The sequence below is a fragment of the Heterodontus francisci genome, chromosome 10 (genome assembly GCF_036365525.1).
Source record: "Heterodontus francisci isolate sHetFra1 chromosome 10, sHetFra1.hap1, whole genome shotgun sequence".
In the NCBI taxonomy this organism is placed as follows: Eukaryota; Metazoa; Chordata; class Chondrichthyes; order Heterodontiformes; family Heterodontidae; genus Heterodontus; species Heterodontus francisci.
In genome coordinates this window covers 16,719,389-16,743,917 of record NC_090380.1, presented here as the reverse complement: position 1 = coordinate 16,743,917, position 24,529 = coordinate 16,719,389, and the positions used below count along the sequence as shown (strand labels likewise).

The following is a 24,529-nucleotide window of genomic DNA, read 5'->3' as shown; positions in this document are numbered from 1 at the left end:
CATGATTCCATGTTTCATGCAGCATGGTCTGTCTGTGTTGCCTGACTGGCTCTCAGTTGCCTGCCTGGGCCCTGTGGCTGATTCATCAATGCAGCCCCAGCCATGAGCCGAAACAGTTTCACCACAGGCCGTCCCTGTTAATATGACTTCCACATTATAGAGGTAACAATACTGGAAGAATGGTTTGATCTGCTCCTAACCAGGGAGTATAATGTATGAGCCCTATCCCACCATAGGGTGGCACAGTGGCGCAGTGGTTAGCACTGCAGCCTCACAGCTCCAGCGACCCGGGTTCAATTCTGGGTACTGTCTGTGTGGAGTTTGCAAGTTCTCCCTGTGTCTGCGTGGGTTTCCTCCGGGTGCTCCGGTTTCCTCCCACAGCCAAAAGACTTGCAGGTTGATAGGTAAATTGGCCATTATAAATTGCCCCTAGTATAGGTAGGTGGTAGGGGAATAAAGGGACAGGTGAGGATGTGGCAGGAATATGGGATTAGTGTAGGATTAGTATAAATGGGTGGTTAATGGTCGGCACAGACTCGGTGGGCCGAAGGGCCTGTTTCAGTGCTGTATCTCAAAATAAAATAAAATAAATAAATAAAGTATATCCTCCCCTGTCTAGATAACATAATGCCAGCTTCCCTCAAGTTTGCATTGTCCATGTTTTGGGAAAGACTCCGCTTTTTGAAGCTGTTAGTCAGCTTTTGCTCATTTCTAGATTTCAGCATGCCTACTTGTTTGCAAATTTTTCACATTTGTCAACAAACAGATCTGTAGAAATCCCAGGTATGGAGCTTTCCCCCCATTGTTGTGACCGTGTAGTTGTTCTGTTATCTGTGCCATTCCTGACCTGGGTGCTTGATGCATACTCTGGATGTAAAATATGGAAAAATGTTTGATCTGTAGTACAGATATCCCTTTCCTTGATGAACACCAAGTTCATCAAATAAGTAGCACCAAAAAGAGTAGCAGCGTACAAAAATAGTTTTCTCTCATTGAACTGAATATTGTATCAGTCTCTTTTGTAGTCCTTGGGATTTTTTTGGAACTGTTTTCTTTGATTAAAATTGTATTTGTACAATAGTTTATAAAAGATGCAGTGTGTAGTTGCATTTCTATTTAGAACAGTTCCAGTATGCTTCAGGTCTGTGACCTTTCATCAGAACAGACCTGAAACATTAACTCTGTTTCTCTCTCCACAGATGCTACCTGATCTGATTATTTCCAGAACGTTCTGTTTTTATTTCAGATTCTCAGCATCTGCAGTATTTTGCTTTTACTTTAGTTCAAATATGCTGTCCATCTTTGTTCCTCAATCAACTAGCTAACTGACAAAAATGTGAAAAGGAATCAACACAGAAAGTGATGATGGAAAGAATACATAATATAAAACAAGGCATGTACTGCAATATGCCTAGCACAGCTGCAGAATTATATATCTAACTCTAGTGAATAAAGGAATACTTCCTTTGTAGTATAGTGTTGTAATGGTTAATACCGAAGACCGTGCGAGAGACCCGCCCACTGTATGAGCGATGATGTAACAGTCACATGAGATAGACTTGAGAAAAAGAAGGTATAGCAGCGAAGGATGCTAGCTTAGGTGGCTTGCGGAGAGTGTATATAGTAATTGTAGATTGTAAAGAATTGTTCGTTAACCTTTCCCAGAGTCTAAGCCTTTTTCTAGAACGCCATGCAACGCTACTATTACAATTACAACCAACCCCAATATGGTGGCAGTGCTAAATCAGTGGATTCTACGACCACCAAGGTAGTTATCTGAATCTTTATGGATAACTTCGCGATACATGGAATTCTGGATGAAATATTATCAGACAATAGACCACAGTTCACGAATGAATGTTTCACCCAGTTTGCCATGAAGATGGGCTTTCAGCATCTTATGAGCTCACCGAGGTATCCACTGTCCAATGACGAGGCAGAACAAGGTGGGAGAACCATAAAATCTTTACTCTAGAAAAATGAAGATCTTCCTATCTCACTCCTAGTTTATCATTCAACACCACTGCTGTGTGGATTATAACCACCAGAATGACTAATGGGAAGTAAGTTAAGAACATAGCTTCCAGCATTGCCTCAACAATTAATGCCTAGATTGAAGACACAAGACTAAGGGTAAGTTCGAGAAAGAGAAAACTCCTACAAGGAACAAGCCTGGAATTACAATAAGAGATTTTGAGCGAGAATCTTAGCCAAATTAAACAATGGTCAAAAAGTTTGGATACGTGACCTGGAATGAGAAGGCACAGTAATCCATAGACATGAGGACAATCAGCGATTGAATGTTATATAAACGAATGAAGGGAACATACGAAGGAATTGGAGGAAAATCATTCCTATTCCTCAAAAGCAACAGCCAGTAATCCATCTGCAAGATCCAGATGAAGAGGAACAAACCCAAACCGAACAGAATACTACAACCCATAGAAATGAAAAACCTAGTCAACAACCCAGACTTCCTATGATGACTACTGATCGTCCCAGACAGATTACAACCAGACAGATCAGGAAGAGTTGTCAAACCTCCGATGAGACTGAATCTGCAAAGTGAGAGACTTGGGAGGAGAGAGAGTAATAGAGAAGTCATAAATGTATATATATTTGGAAAAATGTTGGATGAAGATTTGGGGGGAGATGTAGTATTAGGTTGTAAATGGTTAATACTGAAGACAGTGAGAGAGACCACTCCCACTGTACGAGCAAGGATGTAACAGGAGACAGGCTTGAGAAGAAGGTATAGCTGCATGAAAGGTGCTAGCTTAGGTGGCTTGTGGCAAGTGTCTATAGTAACTATAAATAATAAAGAGTTGTTAGTTAACCTTTACCGGCGTCTAAGACTTTCTCTAGAATGCCCTACAACGCTACTGATACAAATACAACTAAACCCAACAGCCTCCAAAAAATGTGTTTGGAAAATCTTATTTATTGAGAGGAAACTGAGGAATAGTTCCCCATTATTTTTATGATGGTGCCATACACAAGTGAAAGCAAAACCCACATCTTTGAACCAATTTACATTTGCATTTCATTGTATTCTAATTTTTTTTTTTATTTTGTGCATTAGTGCTACTATATGTGACTGCTGCAAAGGACCTCTGTATGGTCCAGGACTTCATCTGATCCAACCACAAAAGACAATCTTTAATACTGAAAGCCTCCCATTCCTATTTCATGCCTGTTCGCCATCTTGCTATAAATGGTTCGTGTCCAAGGCCCACTGAACTCATCTATATTCACTAAGCTTTGTTCGACTGAATAAAGAAGTTAATGAGGACCAAGTGTTGTTGTACAGCATGTTTCATTTAATATTCCAGCCTTTGTGAAAGCATACTCCTGGTAAGCACTTATGATTTCAACTATTGAAAATGTTGTTTGGTGCTTGTACTTTAAGCAGTCATTAAATAATTTCCTGTGCACATTTGTTACTAAATTAATTCAATAATGTATGTAATTTAAACTCAGCAACACTTTAAAAGTGTTGATCTGCTTTGAGTTGTTGTCAACTCATGAAAGCTCATGTGGCTTAGCTGCTTAGAAGTTTTTAAAGGGGTGGTCAGTGTTTTAAAATGTGAAAGTACATAATCTTGACTATAGATACAAAAATACTTAACAATTACCACCTTCAAACTGGTAATCTTTGAAATAAACCCACAGAAGGTGATGATGAGCAACCTGTGCTTCCATTTATACTGAGAATTTAAAAAAAACATTGTTCACGTTTTCTTAGTGCTAAATTCAACATGTGTCTTGCCTCAGGTGATAATAGTATTTGAGGTTTGTTTTTCCAAATGAAGTGAACACAAGCTGGAAGGTGAATTTTAGATTTTTTTTTTGGAAACAGTCTTCTTGGAAAACTTTATCAAGTGTTTCTTTACTTCAGCGAAAGTTTGGCTCAGAGACACAGAGGGTTGATTATAGTATGTATGCGTTATTTTGTTTATAATGAGTATTTGAAAGAGAATGATCTTGTTATCCAGAAAGAATTATGCAGCTATGCTACCTATTTATCCAGCTAGAGTGGGCACAGGAAATACATCATTTATTTTCCAGGAATTAATCAAAAAATACTTGCGTCACAGACCCTTGTCAGATGTCTTGAGTATCTTTATCCAGTCTATTCTTCAAGTGGAGATGTGCATTGCTTCCCTACATCCATAACTCTTTATAAAGACGTAACCTGATACAAGGCTGGCAAGCGCTATTGGAGATCTGCTGAATCGAAATGGGACATTTAACGAGTACAAACATCATACTCCAGATTTCACACTTTGTTACAGATGCAAAACAATCTTAAAATGTTGGGTACTTTTGTGATGCAGCTGATGAACGCATTCCGATCTCCAAAATTCCCTGACCACACAACAATTAAATGCTGATTGGTCTGAGCTTTGTTTAACATCAACAATAATTGGACTGTGTGGCTTTTAAAAAACATAGTTCCAATATAGCAGAATAAGATATTGTGCATTACAGTAACACTAGTTGCATGCATTCCTGGAGATTTGATCATGTAAATCTTGATCACACAATATCATAATTACTTTGTGCAAATTCTGTTATGTTTACCTTAGTTGAGTGTCTCAGCATCAAGGGTTGAATAAAATGTTTCAGTCCTTTTGTTTTATAGAATTCAAAGATTTCAGTGAGATGAATTACAACGTAATTTATAAATCAAAGAAAATCTTTTCCTGAGCTATCTTCCAATGTTCCAAATCCTTCTACCCTGAGTTTCTCTCTCAGTTTTTGGTTTCCCTTAACCTTCCCTACTTTTCCCTCATGACCTTTATGCTCCATCACCTCACTGCTGCCAACTTTTACCTTGTCCATTAGCTTGGTCTCGCCACTGTCCTGCTTTTCAATTAATTGCACCTATGTGACACATCTGGCACATAGCAGTTACTATAATCATAGAATGGTTACAGCACAAAAGGAGGCTATTTGGCCTGTCGTGTCCATGCTGTCTCTCTGTAAGAGCTACTCCGCTAATCCCACTCTCCTGCCTTTTCCCCATAGCCCTGTAAATTTCCTCTCCAGATAATTATCCGATTCCCTTTTGAAAGCCATGATTGAATCTGCTTCCACCACACTGTCAGGCAGTGCATTCCAGATCCTAACAACTTGTTGTATGACAAGGTTTTTCCCAATATCGCCATTGCCTCTTTTGCCAATCACCTTAAATCAGTGTATTCTGGTTCTCGACCCTTCCGCCAATGGGAACATTTTCACCCTATCTACTCTGTCCAGATCTCTCATGATTTTGAACATGGCCATCAAATCTTCTCTCAAACTTCTCTTCTCTAAAGAGAGCAGCTTCAGCTTCGCCAATCTATCCTTGTAACTGAAGTCTCTCATCTCCAGACTATTCTCATAAATCTTTTCTACACCCTCTCCAGTGCTTTCTCATCCTTCCGAAAGTTTGATGCCCAGAATTGAACACCATACTCCAGTTGAAGCTGAACCAGTGTTTTATAAAGGTTCATCATAACCTCCTTGCTTTTGTACTCTATGCCTCTATTTATAAAGCCCAGGATGAGCCTTATTAACCACTTTCTCAACCTACCCTGCTACCTTTAATGATTTGTGCACGTATACCCCCAGGTCTGTCTGCTCCTGCACTTCCTTTAGAATTGTATCTTTTATTTTATATTGCCTTTCCTTGTTCTTCCTACCAAAATGTATTACTTCACACTTCTCTGCATCAAATTTCATCTGCCACATGTCCGCTAATTCCACCAACTTGTTAATGTCCTCTTGAAGTTTAGCCCTATTCTCTTCACAGCTTACAATATTTCCAAGTTTTATGTCATCTGCAAATTTTGAAATTGTGTCCTGTGCACCCAAGTCTAGCTCATTAATATAGATCAGGAAATGCAGTGGTATTATTACTGACCCCTGGGAAACCCCACTATATACCTTCCTTCAGTTCAAAAAACAACCGTTCACCCCTTTTGTTTCCTGTCACTCAGCCAAGTTCATATCCATTTTGCCACTGTCATAGAAACATAGAAAATAGGAGCAGGAGTAAGTCATTCGGCCCTTCAAGCCAGCTCCGCCATTCATTATGATCATGGCTGATCATTCAACTCAGTAGCCTGTTCCTGCTTTCGCCCCATACCCTTTGATCCCTTTAGACCCAAGAGCTATATCTAACTCCTTCTTGAAAACAAACAATGTTTTGGCCTCAACTGCTTTCTGTGGTAGCGTATTCCACAGGCTCACCACTCTCTGGGTGAAGAAATTTCTCCTCATCTCAGTCCTGAAAGGTTTACCCCATATCCTTAGACTATGACCCCTGGTTCTGGACTCCCCCACCATCGGGAACATCCTTCCTGCATCTAGCCTGTCAAGTCCTGTTAGAATTTTATAGGTTTCTATGAGATCCCCCCTCACTCTTCTGAACTGCAGCGAATATAATCCTAACCAACTCAATCTCTCCTCATACGTCAGTCCCGCCATCCCAGGAATCAGTCTGGTAAACCTTCGCTGCACTCCCTCTATAGCAAGAACATCCTTTCTCAGATAAGGAGACCAAAACTGCACACAATATTCCAGGTGTGACCTCACCAAGGCTCTGCATAATTGCAGCAACACATCCCTGCTCCTGTACTCGAATCCTCTCGCTATGAAGGCCAACATACCATTTGCCTTTTTTACCACCTGTTGCACCTGCATGCTTACCTTCAGTGACTGGTGTACGAGAGCACCCAGGTCTCGTTGCATATTCCCCTCTCTCAGTTTATAGCCGTTCAAATAATAATCTGCTTTCCTGTTTTTGCTACCAAAGTGGATAACCTCACATTTATCCGCATTATACTGCATCTGCCATGCATTAGCCCACTCACTCAACTTGTCCAAATCACCCTGAAGCCTCTCTGCATCCTCCTCACAACTCACCCTCCCACCCAGTTTTGTGTCATCTGCAAATTTGGAGATATTACATTTAATTCCCTTTTATTCCACTTTGCTATTATGTGGCACTTTATCAAACGCCTTTTGAAAGTTCATGTACACTTCATCAACCGAATTACCCTCATCAATCCTCTCTGTTACCTCACCAAAACCTGAAACAAGTTAGTTAATCACAATTTGCGCTTAACAAATCCTTGCTGCCTTTCCTTAATTGATCCACATTTGTCCAAGTGACTGTTAACTTTGTCCCAGATTATTGTAAAGCTTTCTCACCACCACAGTTAACTTGAGTGGCCTGTCATTGCTGGGTTTATCCTTACACCCTTTTTTAAACAAGGGGGTGTAATATTTGCAATTCTTTAGTCCTATGGCACCACCCTGTATCTAAGGAGGATTGCTAGACTGTGGCCAATGCTTCCGCAATTTCCACCCTTACTTCCCTCAGTATCGTCGGATGCATCTGATCTGGTCCTTGTGACTTATCAACTTTAAGTACAGCCACCTTTTTTCATAATTCTTCTATCAAGATTTAGCCTATCAAGTGTCTCAACTACCTCCTCTTTCACTATGACTTTGGCGGCATCTTTTTCCCTGGTAAAGACTGATGCAAAATAGTCTATTAGTACCTCACCCATGCCCTCTGCCTACACGTGTAAATCCCCTTTTAGGTCCCTAATTGGCTCTACTCCTGTTTTCACCACCCTTTTACACTTTAAATGCCTACAGGAAACTTTTGTATTCCCTTTTATGTTAGCTGACAATCACTTCTCATACTCTCTCTTTGCTTCTCTTTGTTTTTCACTTCCCCTCTAAACTTTCTGTATTCAGCTGGTTCTTACTTGTATTATCAACCTAACATCTGTCATAACGCACTTTTTACTGCTTCATCTTACTCTCTATCTTTTGTCACTCAGGGAACTCAGGCTTACTTTGTCTTATCTTTCCTCCTCCTGCGAATGTACCTTGACTGTACCCAAACTATCTCCTCCTAAAAGGCAGCCCATTCTTCTGTTACATTTTTACCTGCCAGTCTTTGATTTCAATTTACTTGGGCAAGATCTGGTCTCAATCCATTGAAATTGGTCCTCCCACAATTAGTTATTTTTATTCTGGATTGCTGTTTGTCTCATTCCATAGCTAACCTAAACCTTATGATGCTATGATCGCTGTCCCCTAAATGTCCCCTACTGACACTTGATCCACAGATCCAGCAATGCCTGCTTCCTTGTTGGACTAGAAACATACTGATGTAGAAAATTCTTCTGACCTCAGTTTTGAAACTCTTCCCCTCTCTGCCCTTTACACTATTACTATCCCAGTCTAATTAGGATAATTAAAGTCCCCCATTCTAACTACTCTATAGTTTTTGCACCTCTCTAATTTCCTTGCAATTTTTTTCTATCTTTCTCACTAGTTGGAGGCCTATAGAATACACCTAGTGTGATGGTACCTCTATTGTTTCTTAGCTGTAACCAAATAGACTCTTGTTTTGACTCCTTTAGGACATCCTCTCTCTCTCTCCAGTACTGTGTTATCCTTAAGCAATACTGCCACCCCACCTCCTTTCTTTCCTTTCCTATCTTTCCTGAACACCTTGCATCCAGGAATATTTAGTACCAGTCCTGCCCTTTTTTGAGCCAGGTTTCTGTTATCGCCACAATATCATACTGCCATGTGGCTACCGGTGGCTGCAGTTCACCACCTTATTTACCACATGCTATGCATTCACATACATGCACAGTAAATCTAATTTAGACCTTATTGCATTCCCTTTTACTCTGATCCCACCTAATGCCTTACTATGTCTTAATCTAGTGCTGTCTGTTTCTCCCAATTATTTGTGCACCTTGTTTTTTTCTCCCTAATGTTACCTCCAGGTTCCCACTCCCCTGGAAAGTTAATTTAAACCCTCCCCAATAGCACTGGAAAACCGACCCGCAGAGATATTGGCCTGGCTGTGTTCAGGTGCAACCTGTCCAGCCTGTACAGGTCCTATCTCCCCAAGAACCAGTTCCAATGCCGCAGGAATCTAAAGCACTCCCTCCTGCACCATATCTCCAGCCATGCATTCATCTGCTGTATTTTCCTATTTTTATAATCACAAGCGTGTGGCACCAGGAGTAATTTGGAGATTACTACCTCTGTGGTCCTGCTTGCTCGTTTCTTTCCTAGCTCCCTACAATCTGCTTGAATGACCTCATCCCTTTGACTACCTATGTTGCTGGTTCTGATATGGACCATGACCGCTGGCTATTCGCCCTCCCCTCCACCAAAGTGGTTTGCAGCTCCCCAGGAATCCTGCACTACCTGCTTGGTCCTCCTTGACTGTCTGGTGATCATCCATTCCCTCTTTGCTTGCAAACCCTTAAGCTGTGGGAGGAATACATCCAGAAATGTGCTAGCCACGAAACTCAACCTCATGGATGCACCACAGTGATGCCAGCTGCCGCTCAAGTTCCAAAGCACGGAGCTTGAAGTACTCCAGTTAATGACACTTCCTGCACATGTAGTTGTCCAGGACATAAGGAGGATCCTGAAGTTCCCACATGGAACAGGATGCGCACTCCACGGGACCAAGATGCCCTGCCATGCCTCTATTTATTAGGCTTTTAACTGACTTAACCGAAATAAACTTCAGACTTAAATAAACAGACTCACCAGCTATTCACCAATCAGCTGCTTCCCTTGTGCTGACATCTATTTTATGGGACATTAAAAAATGTTTTACTTATTTGTAGTTTTATTAGTTTAACTTGTTAAGCTATACATTTAATACAGTACCTGAAAGTTTCCCAGTCCTAGTTTAAACCACTGTATAAGTTCAGAGAAAAAAATACCTAATTTTTTTTATTTAGAGATACAGCACTGAACCAGGCCCTTCGGCCCACCAAGTCTGTGCCGACCAACAACCACCCATTTATACTAACCCTACAGTAATCCCATATTCCCTACCACCTACCTACACGAGGGGCAATTTACAATGGCCAATTTATCTATCACCTGCAAGTCTTTGGCTGTGGGAGGAAACCGGAGCACCCAGCGAAAACCCACATGGTCACAGGGAGAACTTGCAAACTCCACACAGGCAATACCCAGAATCGACCCCGGGTCCCTGAAGCTGTGAGGCTGCGATGCTAACACTGCGCCACTGTGCCGCCCAAACTAATGCTCAACAACCAATCATCTACCTGCAGTCCTGCGATGTCAATTCTTGACATTTTTTGATGGTTTGTTTTCTCAGTGCTCTCTCTCTGCTGTGCACTTGGGTGCCCACTGTTCTTGCAGTGCTCCCCTTTCTCTGTCCACTGTGCTCTCTGGCTGCCTGCTGTTCTCGCAGTGATAGATTTAACATTGACATGTTTCTTCTGGAAGAAAACCACAACCTGCCATTAAACCAGCACCTCTAATTCCCATACCAGTTTTTGGGAAACCATTTAGTAGGGTGTTGGTAGACTGTGTAGGGCCTTTACCAAAAACAAAAGCAGGACTATCAATATATACTCACTGTCATGGATCTGGCCACTCGGTTCCCAGAGGCCATTCCTTTGAGAACAATTTCTGCTCAGGTAGTTATAGAGAAGTTAACCCAGTTCTTCACTAGATATGGATTACTGATTGAGATTCAGTCAGTTCAAGGTTCCAATTTTATGTCTAAAATTTTCCAGGAAGTTATGAATAATTTGAGTATAACACAGTTAAAGTCTTCAGCATACCACCCACAGACCCAAAAGTGCCATCGGACCCTCAAAACGATGATCAGGGCATACTGTCATGAATATCCCCATGACTGAGATAAAGGGTTGGAATTTCTTTTGTTTGCCACTCGGGATTCTAATGAGTCTACCGGTTTTAGTTCTTTTGAATTAGTTTATGGACATGAGGTAAGAGGTCCTCTGAAACTAATCAAAGGAAAGTTTTTAGAACAGAGAGACAAATCTTCTTTGTAAGATTATGTGACTGTGTTCTGGGAGCAGCTCACAAGAGCCTGCAAAGTGGCTCAGGAACACCTAAAAGCTTCCCAAACAACCATGAAGAAATGGGCAGACAAGCATGCCAAGACCTGAACATTTCAACCAGGGGTTGAGGTGTTAGTATTACTGTCTTTACAGGGCAAACCGCTGAAAGCTTGGTTCAGTGGACCATATAAAGTTGTCAAAAGGATTGGTAAAGTAAATTATTTGATTGACATCCCAGATCGCCAGAAGAATCAGCTGTGGTCACATCAATATCAGCACAGGTATGTCTGGTAAAAGGGGCAGTGAAGGATGAAAGGTGTAGTGAGGATGAGGCAGAAGGAGGCCTAGACAATTCTCAAATTGAACTTCCTACTATCTGGTTAGCTAATAGTGAATCGTTAGGGAGATTAGACACAATGCTTTCATATTTAGAGGCAGAATATTGTCGATACTGAACAAGACTACTCATAGCATTTAAAGGAGTCTTTACGGACAAATTTGGATGTACAACTTTAGCCATATATGTGTAAGTTCGAATCAATGTTTGGGACATTTACTTCCGAGTAGTCAGTGATCACTTCGGGTACAAGGCTTATTAAGTGGATGCACAAGTAGTATAACAAAATGGTACTTAGCAAGGCAGTAGTCACACTCTGTTCTTAGGAATACCAGCTCCAGACTCTCCAGTTGATTTGGGTGCTGTCTCCTGCTCTGTTCTTGTTGCTGCTGCATTCTTGTTGACCATAGTCTATCTTCTCTTCTCTTGGTTGCTGGTTAAGTGTTACAAGGCTTTTCTTCTTATACCTTTTTGAATCCAGCCTTGTGCTGTATTAGGTAACTGATTAGTTTACCTTTGAGTAGGGTGAAACCTCATCTTAACCAAGCTGATTAGTTTACCGTTATTTTATTATTGTCCATTATTGTAAACTTGTATGTCCCTCATGCATGGCGTTTTTGTTTACTAAGCAGGAGACCCTTGTCTTATTATAGAGTTCGGCAGACAAAAATGCTTATCCAAGCTTCCAGGCAGCCAAAGGTTAGAATACTTCCTGACCTAAGCTTCTATAGCAGCTTGACATTTCTTTCCACCGTCCTCCATACATCGGAATGTTACATTATTTAAAAATTATGTCTCGCTTCTTGGCATTTTCCAAATTCAAACTTCTGTACCAACCTACACATGAGGTGGATATAGAGGAATCCTTTTCTATTAAACAGCATCCTTATCATTTAAGTCCAGAGAAACAAACCCAGGTGAAAGCAGAAATCCAATACATGCTGGAAAACCACCTCATTGAAACAAGTCAAAGCAGCTAAAGTTCCCCAGTCGTGTTAAACCTGATGGTTCAACTAGATTTTGTATAGTCAACAGAAAGCTTAATGCAGTAACAAAGGCAGAGCCCTACCCAATTCCTCGCCTTGAAGACTATATTGACAGAGTTGGAAGTGCCACGTTTCTTACCAAAATAGATTTGTTAAAGGGATACTGGCAGGTTCCTTTAGCACCATGAGCTAAAAAAATATTGGCCTTTGTCACACCAGATGGTCTTTTCCAATGTCGAGTGATGCCATTCGGGCTAAAAAATACCCCAGCCACTTTTCAGAGATTAATGAACTAAGTGGTAGCCAGTGTTCCTAACCTTGATGATGTGCTGGTATACAGTTATACTTGAAAGGACCACTTGGAACAACTAGAAGCTCTGTTTAGAAAATTATAGTCAGCTGATTTGGTGATAAACCTAGTCAAAAGTGGATTTGCAAAAGTGCAGTAACCTACCTGGGGCATATAGTAGGGCAAGGTCAAGTGCTGCTAAGAACAGCAAAAGTACAAGCATTAGTAGAGTTCCCTACCCATAAGATTAAGCAATAAATCATGAGGTTTTTGGGAATGTGTGATTTCTATCGCAAGTTTGTACCAAATTTTAGTACGATAGCTGCTTCACTGATGGATTTGCTTCAAAAAAAGAATACCAAGGTAGTGTGGTCAGGGGAGCACCATGCATCTTTTGAGAGGCTGAAAGCCATTTTGATGAATGAACCAGTGTTGGCTGCCCCACATTTCACTAAGCCCTTCAAGGTAGCAATTGGTGTTAGTGACCTGGAGGTTGGTGTAGTCCTGTTACAAGAAGATACATCAGGCATAGAAAAGCTAGTGGGATATTTTTTGAAAAAAATTAAATCAACACCAAAAGAGATACTCAGCAGTGGAAAAAGAAATCCTATACTTATTACTAGCTCTTAAACATAAACAGATGGCGGCGTCCAGGGCGGTGGACGCGTAAGGCTGGGAGAGGAATTCACCGCAGAGAGAGGGTGAATGGCTAGCAATCCGGGAAAGGAATGCTGATGTAGACGCTGCCAGTGGTTGCCAAGCTTGGCCAACTGGACAGGAAGGCCACATGACTGTGTTCGGGAGCCCGTCCATGGCGGCAATCAGGAAGAAGAGCGGCCACATGGTCCTGGCAGCGGCTCCCGCTCACTCGCCGACTCCCCGCTGTTTCCACACAAACTTTCCCCACAACTCTGGCTCGGCTCCCGGATCCCGATCCCAGTAGCAGTACATCATTGTAAAAGAACAATGATGGGAGCTGATGAAATGTTTTATTACCCACATCCTCTCCCCCCCGCTCCCAGCTCACCCCCCTCGCACCCCCTTCCCAGCTCCCCCTCGCACCATCTTCCCCCCGCACCCCCTTCACCCCTCTCCCCTACCCCCTGCAGCCACCTTCCCAGCTCCCCCTCGCACTCCCTTCCCTCCACCCCTTCCCACCGCACTCCTCCTCCTCGTACCCCCCCCCCCCGCACCCCCTTCCCCCCACCTCCTCCCACCGGCATCCACCTACCCCTCTGTAGGGGCCCTAACAACCCCATTGCCTTGTGGGCATCTCGGGAGAGACCAAGGCTAAGGGAGTAAACCCTAACAGAAAATCCGGAGTGGAACCCCGAAGGCGGTCATGTGTCACCTTTGGCATGTTTCCGGCAGTTCCTGCAGCCATACTGGTGCCAAACGTCGTGCTCTGCACTCCTTTGGACCCCACCAGGAAGGCCGAAAGGGGGGTTTTGATGCTTGGGCAACTCACAACCTCCATACATCCGCCCAGGCATGTGCCATGGAGAGGTCACTCCATTGTCACCTCACAGCGACCAAATCAACACGGAAGGCAGCAGTTACAGGTTATAAGTCCAGTTCAATTGGCGTAGAGATTGGGCGCCACGGGTTGCCTTTGTCAGTGGGAGAGGTCATCGTGTCTCACTGGACAGCTACTGCCTGCCTCAAACCGGGCAGTCCCCCGGTCAGTAAGGTTCTGTCCCGCCACAGTCCACCTGCTTCAATGGGTGCTTGGAGCTCAGGGTCATTGCCCGACAAGTGGACTGTAACACCGCACCAAACAGCACGACCAAAAAAGGAAAGAAGGTACCAGCCCTTCATTTTGCAAGCTGGAACATCAGAACTATGTGTCCTGGCCTGTCGGAAGACCTTACACAAATCAACGATTCTCAGAAGACCGCCATCATTAACAACAAGCTCAGTAGACTCAATGTGGACATTGCAGCACTTCAGGAGACACACCTCCCTGCGAGCAGATCTCTAAGAGAGCAAGACTACACCTTCTTCTGGCAGGGTAGGGATCCTGAAGAACCAAGACAGCATGGAGTGGGCTTCGCCATCAGAAATTCTTTGCTCAGCATGATAGAGCCACCCTCAAATGGCTCGGAACGCATACTGTCCATCCGACTGTTCACCGCCTCTGGTCTAGTACACCTACTCAGCACCTATGCTCCAACACTCTGCTCCCCACCTGAAGCTAAAGACCAGTTCTACGAGGAACTCCATAATATCATTAGTAGCATCCCCAACACCGAACACCTGTTCCTGCTGGGGGACTTTAATGCCAGGGTTGGGGCCGACCATGACTCATGGCCCTCCTGCCTTGGGCGCTATGGCATTGGAAGGATAAAAGAGAATGGACAGAGACTGCTTGAGTTGTGTACCTATCATAACCTCTGCATCACCAACTCATTCTTTCACACTAAACCCTGTCACCAGGTTTCTTGGAGGCACCCAAGATCATGTCGTTGGCACCAGCTGGACCTCATCGTCACAAGGCGAGCCTCTTTAAACAGCATTCAAATCACACGCAGCTTCCACAGTGCGGACTGCGAAACCGACCACTCCCTGGTGTGCAGCAAGGTTAGCCTCAAACCAAAGAAGCTGCATCACTCCAAACTGAAGGGCCGCCCGCGCATCAACACTAGCAGAATTTCTCATCCACAGTTGTTATGTAAGTTTCTAAATTCACTTGAAAAAGCCCTTCAAAACACTCCCACAGGGGATGCAGGGACCAAGTGGGCCCACATCAGAGATGCCATCTATGACTCAGCAATGACAACCTATGGCAAACATGTGAAGCAGAATGCAGACTGGTTTCAATCTCACATTGAAGAGCTGGAATCTGTCATAGCCGCTAAGCGCATTGCACTGCTGAACTACAAGAAAGCCCCCAGCGAGTTAACATCCGTAGCACTGAAAGCAGCCAGAAGCACTGCACAAAGAACAGCCAGGCGCTGCGCAAATGACAACTGGCAACACCTATGCAGTCATATTCAGCTGGCCTCTGACACCGGAAATATCAGAGGAATGTATGATGGCATTAAGAGAGCTTTTGGGCCAACCATCAAGAAGATTGCCCCCCTCAAATCTAAATCAGGGAACACAATCTCTGACCAACGCAAGCAAATGGACCGCTGGTTGGAACACTACCTAGAACTGTACTCCAGGGAAAATGTTGTCACTGAAACCGCCTTCAATGCAGCCCAGTCTCTGCCAGTCATGGATGAGCTGGACGTACAGCCAACAAAATCGGAACTCAGTGATGCCATTGATTCTCTAGCCAGCGGAAAAGCCCCTGGGAAGACGGCATTACCCCTGAAATCATCAAGAGTGCCAAGGCTGCTATACTTTCAGCACTGTACGAACTGCTTTGCCTGTGCTGGATGCCTACCTAGGCTCAACTATCACCAGTAACCTGTCTCTCGATGCAGAATTCAACAAGCGCATGGGAAAGGCTTCCTCTGCTATGTCCAGACTAGCCAAGAGAGTGTGGGAAAATGGCGCACTGACACAGAACACAAAAGTCCAAGTGTATCAAGCCTGTGTCCTCAGTAAAAGCAAAATACTGCGGATGCTGGAAATCTGAAACAAAAACAAGAAATGCTGGATTCACTCAGCAGGTCTGGCAGCATCTGTGGAAAGAGAAGCAGAGTTAACGTTTCGGGTCAGTGACCCTTCTTCGGTTCCGAAGAAGGGTCACTGACCCGAAACGTTAACTCTGCTTCTCTTTCCACAGATGCTGCCAGACCTGCTGAGTGAATCCAGCATTTCTTGTTTCTGTGTCCTCAGTACCTTGCTCTACTGCAGCGAGGCCTGGACAACGTACGTCAGCCAAGAGCGACGTCTCAATTCATTCCATCTTCGCTGCCTCCGGAGAATCCTTGGCATCAGGTGACAGGATCGTATCTCCAACACAGAAGTCCTCGAGGTGGCCAACATCCCCAGCATATACACCCTACTAAGCCAGCGGCGCCTGAGGTGGCTTGGCCATGTGAGCCGCATGGAAGATGGCAGGATCCCCAAAGACACATTGTACAGCGAGCTCGTCACTGGTACCAGACCCACCGGCTGTCCATGTCTCCACTTTAAAGACGTCGGCAAACGCGACATGAAGTCCTGTGACATTGATCACAAGTCGTGGGAGTCAGTTGCCAGCGATCGCCAGAGCTGGCGGGCAACCATAAAGGCGGGGCTAAAGCGTGGCGAGTCAAAGAGACTTAGCAGTTGGCAGGAAAAAAGACAGAAGCGCAAGGAGAGAGCCAACTGTGTAACAGCCCCGACAACCAATTTTATCTGCAGCACCTGTGGAAGAGTCTGTCACTCTGGAATTGGCCTTTATAGCCACTCCAGGCGCTGCTTCACAAACCACTGACCACCTCCAGGCGCTTACCCATTGTCTCTCGAGACAAGGAGGCCAAAGAGAAGAGGAGAAACATATTGAAATCTATGTCTGCATGACTACAGAGAGACACTGATATATACTGATCATAACTTCTTAGCCTTTGTGGAAAAATTCAAAAACCAGAATGCCAGACTGTTTCGATGGAGTTTACTATTGCAGCCCTATCACTTAAAGATTATCCACATTGTGGGGAAAATAATGTAATTATTGATGCATTGTCTAGAATTTAACTTTGCTCTGAGTTATCTGAGTTAAAAGATGGTACAAAGCAGAACTGAATTAGTTACAGGTGAAGGAGTGAATGGGAATGAATGTGTAAATGTGTTTTAATATTTTTCATCTGTTTTTTCCCACATTTTGTAAGTATATTTAAAAATGGTGTTTCATTTCTCCAGGGATGGAGATGTAATGAAGGTGCTCCATTCTTAAGATGTTTTGAGGACTTGTGATAAGGATTGTGGACATTGGTTCATTTGAAAAACTGAAAGGATTCCATGGATGTGGTTCTTTCTACAAGGGTCACTGGGAAGACACTTGAGGTTCTGTTTGAAAACAAACATGCACTGGATGTCACATAGTTGAAGCTAAATAAACAACAGGACCCTTCGAGACTTGGGGGAGACGTTTACAGAGAAGTGACATGTCAAGATTTATGGTGGTCAGGAGGTTTTGACTTTCTGGATGGGATGTGGACTGTTTTGAATGTCAGTTGGGTTAGTAGCCTGCTGAAAGAAACACCCAGCTTATCTTTCTCCACCTCTTTCAGAAACTCTGCAAAAATCCAGTGTGTGATAGCTAAAACCCCTGATGCCACTTTTCTTCTGAGAAGCTCCTGAAAGCCTGCCAAATTAATTCTCGACGCTGCCTGAATAAAACAGCTTCAGTAAAGATCCCAGTGACCCATCTACGTGTACTCGGACACCAGACTGTATGCCATTTGGGACACAACATATCTTATCCCTTCAAGAATTAACAAGTATTTGATCAAAGTATTTTTTTTGCCTCTTTTTTTGCAAAAGACTTCTGCAGAGAAAATTTCTTTTTTTTGTCTAACCTGCGTATGTGAGTGTGTGTGTGTGTGTGTGTGTGTGTGTGTGTGTGTGTGTGTGTGTGTGTGTGTGTGTGTGTGTGTGTGTGTGTGTGTGTGTTGGGTTTCTAGAAGGGAATATCTATTTACATTCATATTTCAAACTGTGTTAATGCTTTGCATCTTTACTGGATAAGTCTTGTTTTATAATAAACTGATAATTTTGTTATTAAATAAATCTGGTTAGTGTATTTTTTTTCTTCTTCTTTGGCCCCCCCCACCCCCGTCTCAAGAGACAATGGGTAAGTGCCGAGAGGTGGTAAGTGGTTTGTGGAGCAGCGCCTGGAGTGGCTATAAAATCCAATTCTAGAGTGACAGACTGGTGTATTTTATTCTGTGATAAAGAGTAGAGTATATGATTGACCAGATCAGTAACTGGGTAAACATTTAAATATATATTGTGACCTATGGAGTGCACTCCTTCCGCCTCTCTCATAACAACTGGCATGCAAAATTAAATGGAAAAGATTGAATGAGTCACACAATTGTCAGTCCGTACTGCAACTAGACAAAATTAACTGCGGTGTACAGCTTTTTGTAAGATATGTTGAATGGACCATAAAGTTGACAGACAGTGCACGATTATGTAATTCAAACAGGAAACTCATGCAAGTTGATCAGGAGACTGACAAGTGATGTAACCTCTATTTTTGTGAGATATAAAGAACTCATTCCATCATCTTTTAAAAACTTTCAAGTTATTTTAGTAAATGCTGTTAATGTTTATGATTTAATCCTGTTGACTTTAGAGAAAGCCATTTATGACATTTTTCATGGTTTGTATTTGACACAGTACATGCAGAAATAGGATAGAAGCTATGAAGGTTCTGGAAATTTTGCATCATACCATGCATTAATTTTTGTGCATTTGCCACACAGTAGAATTGAAGTTCTGCTATTAAATAATCACAACTATAAATCATTATTGCATCATATTGTTTATATAAATAACTATTATACAAATAACTAAAGGCATAAGACTACTTACAATCTATGCCACCAGCAATACAGGCCTACCAGAGGTGGCGACATGGTGGTATATAGTGGTAGTGGTCTAAAGTGGTAGTGGTCCTGTGAGTCCTCAATATTGACTGGATCCCACAAACTCTCTGGCAGATATATCTTTCAGACTAGGCCTGTGGCAGGTGATGAGAACCAACCCGAGGGAAAAACCTACTTGACCTTGTCCTCACCAATCTATCTATTGGAAATACATGATAGTATTGGGAGGAGTGACCACCGCACAGTCCTTGTGGAGATGAAGTGCCCCTCTTCAAACTCCATTGGGTTGTGTGGCACGAGAATCATAGCGTCACAGAGTTATACAGCACAGAAACAGGCCCTTCGGCCCTTCGGCCCATCGTTTCCATGCCAGCCATCAAGCACCTATCTATTCTAATCCCATTTTCCAACACTTGGCCCATAGCCTTGTATGCTGTGGCGTTTCAAGTGCTCATCTAGATACTTCTTAACTGTTGTGAGGGTTCCTGCCTCTACCACCCTTTCAGGCAGTGTGTTCCAGATTCCAACCATCCTCTGGGTGAAAAGGTTTTTCATCAAATCCCCTCTAAATCTCCTGCCCCTTACTTTAAATTTATGCCCCCTGGTTATTGACAACTCTGCTAAGGGAAAAGGTTTCCTCCTATTTATGCCCCTCATAATTTTGTATACCTCAATCAGGTCTCCCCTCAGCCTTCTCCGCTCTAAGGAAAACAACCCTAGCCTATCCAGTCTCTCTTCATAGCTGAAATGCTCCAGCCCAGGCAACATCCTGGTGAATCTGCTCTGCACCCTCTCCAGTGCAATCACATTCTTCCTATAGTGTGGCGACCAGAACTGTACACAATACTCCAGCTGTGGCCTAACAAGCATTTTACGCAGCTACATCATAACCTCCCTGCTCTTATATTCTGTGCCTCAGCTAATAAAGGAAAGTATCCCATATGCCTTCCTAACCACCCTATCTACCTGTGCTGCTGCCTTCAGTGGTCTATGGACAAGTACACCACAGACCCTCTGATCCTCAGTACTTCCTAGGGTCCTACCGGGGAGGCTGTGGCATAGTGGTATTATCATTGGACTAGTAATCCAGAGACCCAGGGTATTTTTTTTTTATTCATTCAGAGATGTGGGCGTCGCTGACCAGGCCAGCATTTATTGCCCATCCCTTATTGCCCTTGAGAAGATGGTAGTGAGCTGCCTCACATGGACATCAGCGGTTCAAGAAGGCAGCTCACCACCACCTTCTCAAGGGCAATTAGTAATGGGTAAAAAATGCTGGCATAGCCAGTGACGCCCACATCCCATGAATAAAAAAAAACACCCATTGTATATTCCCTTGCCTTCTTAGTCTTCCCAAAATGCATCACCTCACACTTCTCAGGATTAAATTCCATTTGCCACTGCTCAGCCCATCTCGCCAGCCCATCTATATCGTCCTGTGATCTAAGGCTTTCCTCCTCACTATTTACGACACCACCAATTTTCATGTCATCTGCGAACTTACTGATCATACCTCCTATATTCACGTCTAAATCATTAATGTACACTGCAAACAGCAAGGGTTCCAGCACCGATCCCTGCGGTACACTACTGGTCACAGGCTTCCAATCACAAAAATAACCCTTGACAATCACTCTCTGACCTCCTACCATTGTGCTAAATGAGATAGAAACATTGAAAATAGGAGCAGGAGTAGGCCATTCGGCCCTTCAGGCCTGTTCTGCCATTCAAAAAAGGTCATGGCTGATCGTCTGATTCAGTACCCTGTTCTTGCTTTTCCCCCATATCCCTTGATCCTTTTGGCATTAAGAAATATATCGATCTCCTTCTTGACTATATTTAATGATTTGGCCTCCACTGCCTTCTGCGGTAGAGAATTCCACAGGTTCACCACCCTCTGAGTGAAGAAATTTCTCCTCATCTTGGTTCTAAATGGCATACCCCGTATCCTGAGACTGTGTTCCCTGGTTCTGGATTCCCTAGCCATCGGGAACATCCTCCCTGCATCTAGCCTGTCTAGTCCTGTCAGAACTTTATAGGTTTCTATGAGATCCCCTCTCATTCTTCTAAACTCTGGTGAATATCGGCCTAGTCGACCCAGTCTCTCCTCATACGTCAATCCTGCCATCCCAGGAATCAGCCTAGTAAATCTTCTTTGCACTCCCTCCATGGCAAGAACATCCTTCCTCGGATAAAGAGACCAAAACTGCACACAATACTCCAGATGTGGTCTCACTAAGGCCCTGTATAACTGCAGTAAGACATCTTTGCTCCTGTACTCAAATCCTCTTGCAATGAAGGCCAACATACCATTCGCCTTCCTAATTGCTTGCTGCACCTGAATGCTTGCTTTCAGCGACTGGTGTACAAGGACACCCAGGTCTCGTTACACCTCCCTCTTTCCCAATCTATCACCATTCAGACAATAATCTGCCTTTCTGTTTTTACAACCAAAATGGATAACCTCACATTTATCCACAATATACTGCATCTGCCATGCATTTGCCCACTCACCCAACTTGTCCAAATCACATTGGAGCCTCTGTGCATCCTCCTCAGTGCTCACTTTACCCCCCAGCTTTGTGTCATCTGCAAAATTGGAAATGTTACATTAATGACCCAAGTCATTAATATAGATTGTGAATAACTGGGGCCCAAGCACTGATCTCTGCGGTATCCCACTAGTCACTGCCTGCCACCCGGAAAAAGACCGGTTTATTCCTACTGTCTGTTTCCTGTCTGTCAACCGATTCTCAATCCATGCCAGTATATTACCCCCAATCCCATGTGCTTTAATTTTGCACACTGACCTCTTATGTGGGACCTTGTCAAAAGCTTTTTGAAAATCCAAATACATCACATCCACTGGTTCTCCCTTATCTATTCCACTAAAAACTGTCCTCAAAAAACTCCAGTAGATTTGTTAAGCATGATTTCCCTTTCGTAAACCCATGCTGACTTTGCCCAATCACGTCAGATAGACTCAGAACAGATCTAGCAGCTCAAAACTGGGCATCCACAAGGTGCTGTGGACCATCAGCAGCAGCAGAATTGTACTCTAGTGCAATCTATAACCTCATGGCTGGCATCTTCATCACTCTATCATTACCATCAAGTCAGGGGATCAATCCTGGTTCAATGAGAAGTGTAGGCGAGCATGTCAGGAGCAGCACCAGGCAAATCTAAAAATGAGCTACCTACCTGGTGAAGCTACAACACAGAACTACACGCATGCTAAACAGCATCAGCATGCGATGGACAGAGTAAAGCAATCCTACAATCAACAGATCAGAACAAAGTCTTGCCACATCCAGTCATGAACGGTGGCAGACAATTAAAAAAACTAACAGGAAGAGGAGGCTCTGATCTGTCTTTTAGATCCAAAATTAATGACTTCCTACTTCCCCGCAATGATCTCCATCTGCCACAATTTTGCCCATTCACTCATCAAAGTCTCTTAGCAACTGATGAAAGGTCACAGACCTGAAACATTGACTCTGCTTCTCTCTCCACTGATGCTGCCTGACTTGCTGAGTATTATCTCTTAGCAACTTTCTGCTCCCACTACATTACTTACTGTGCCACCGAACTTAGTGTAATCAGCAAACTTGGAGTTGTAGCTTTCTATTCCTTCATCCAAACCTTTGAAAACTGAGACCCCAGTACAGATCCCACTAGTTACATCTTGCCAATTGGAATACATACCCAATATCCCTGCTCTGTCTTCTCTCTCCTAACTAATTTCTTACCCAGGTCATGATTGGCTCCAACTCCATGTGCCAAATGTCTCTTATGTGGAACCTTATCGAATGCCTTCTGGAAATCAATATAAACATCCAGAGATACTCCCTTATCTATCATGTTATTTGATTAATTAGACATGATTTACCTTTAACAAATTCATGCTGGCTCTGTCTGATCAGTTCATATCAAGGGACATGAAACAAAAGTGGGGAAATGGAGTTGACGCACAGATCACCCATGATCTAATTGAGTGCTAAAACAGGTTCAAGAGGTTGAAAGGCCTACTCCTGTTCTTGTGTCCTCCAGAAGACAAATAATGCTGTTTATAGTGGATATTTCTGAGGAAAGACTTGGCTGTGAAGGTTAGCAAGTTCTTACATTTGTATGGTCCAGAAATTATATTGTTTGTGTTAGCATACAAACACTTAACATGCTCATCTGAAATTCCCCTCTCTGCTATACGGAGATGTTAAACTAATTATTAAATTAAAACTGCTGGCAGTAGGTACCGAACATGTCAAGTATTTATATGCTAATACCCCTCATGTAGTTTCAGGGCTTTGTATTGGGTCAATTATGGTGAAAATTGTCAGTGTTGGAGCATTTTTCCTAACTTATGTCAGCATGAAGCATGCTCAGGTCAGATGCAAGACAAGCCAAGTAGAGTATAAAGCTATTCTTCCCCAAACCAGAATGCCATCCTCTTACGGACTAGTCTTCTCCTAGGGGTCCTGGGAATATTTTTACACTCAAGTATAGGGTGTCTGACATAGTGCTGATTGCAAAATGAAATTTTCTCTACAATAAAAACAGAAAATGCTAGAAATACTCGGCAGATCTGGCAGCATATGTGGAGAGAGAGAAAAAAACAGAGTTAATGGGCTGAATTTTACACCCTCCCAAACAGCGGGATGGTGGCGGGGGGGGTGGGGGGGGGTGGTGGTGGCGCAAAATGGAACCAGAGGCTCCGGGATCCCTTCCCGACCCACTCCCCCCTCCGCCGCCACTTTACACAGGACGGCGACAGTGAAAATGGCCCACCTGCCCCAAGTCAATCAAGCCCCTTAAGTGGCCACTTAAGGGCCTTCGCCCGCCTCCATGGGGATTTTACTCGTGGCTAGTCGGACAGCCAGGCCTGAGAAAAGCCACTTATTAAAAGCAGGCAGCTTTCTGACGTCCTGGGGGGGCCCTCATGATTGGACACCTTGTGCCCGAAGGAGGGCCACCCCTGGTGCCCAACCACCCCCAACACCCCCCGTCTCCCCAATCGCCCACCCTTGCCTCGCCGCGGCCCGCCTGATCACCCCCAGCGAGGCAACCAAAACTTACCTGCATTCCAGGGTCCCCAACATCTTTTTGAAGCTGGGCTGTAGTCCCAGCAGTGGCCACTGCTCCCGGTGACACTGCTGTGACAGTTAGCTGCCGGCCCGCGGACTGGCCGGCAGCTCTATTAGTTGGGACTTCCTACCTCAAGTCCCACCTCACACCACTTAGTTCCCAGTGACCTGCAAAATACGGGTCGGATCTCGAGGCGAGGCGGAAGCGGGTTCGCCCCCGACTTTTCAGTTGGTGGCCAGTTCTCATCCGCCCAGAGTTAAATCCCGGCCAATGTTTCAACTCGAAGCATTAACTCGGTTTCTCTCTCCATAGATGCTGCCTGACCTGAGTATTTGCAGCATTTACAATTGTTATAGCCAGATGGTAAAGGACATGGGCGGTGTCACTGTTCACCTCTCAACTGACCACTGCAAGTGTTTTTGTTACAAGGGCTTTACTTGTCAAATAAACAGACAGTGACA

General features: G+C 43.7%; 1 protein-coding gene across 7 annotated transcripts in view; it reads left to right on the top strand.

Annotated features, from left to right (window-relative positions):
• Nucleotides 1-24,529, top strand: part of LOC137374312 (leucine-rich repeat-containing protein 63-like) — a 126,136-nt gene that overhangs the window by 79,452 nt on the left and 22,155 nt on the right. For 6 of the 7 annotated variants that reach the window (XM_068040164.1, XM_068040169.1, XM_068040167.1 and 3 more), the window contains one exon: nt 3,083-3,422. The exons of the other annotated variant lie outside the window; for it this stretch is intronic. In XM_068040164.1, coding sequence (XP_067896265.1) covers nt 3,083-3,239 — 157 coding nt within the window. In that variant the 3' untranslated portion in view covers nt 3,240-3,422. Of the gene's footprint in view, nt 1-3,082; nt 3,423-24,529 lie in introns of those variants that run through there. 7 annotated transcript variants of the gene reach the window in all.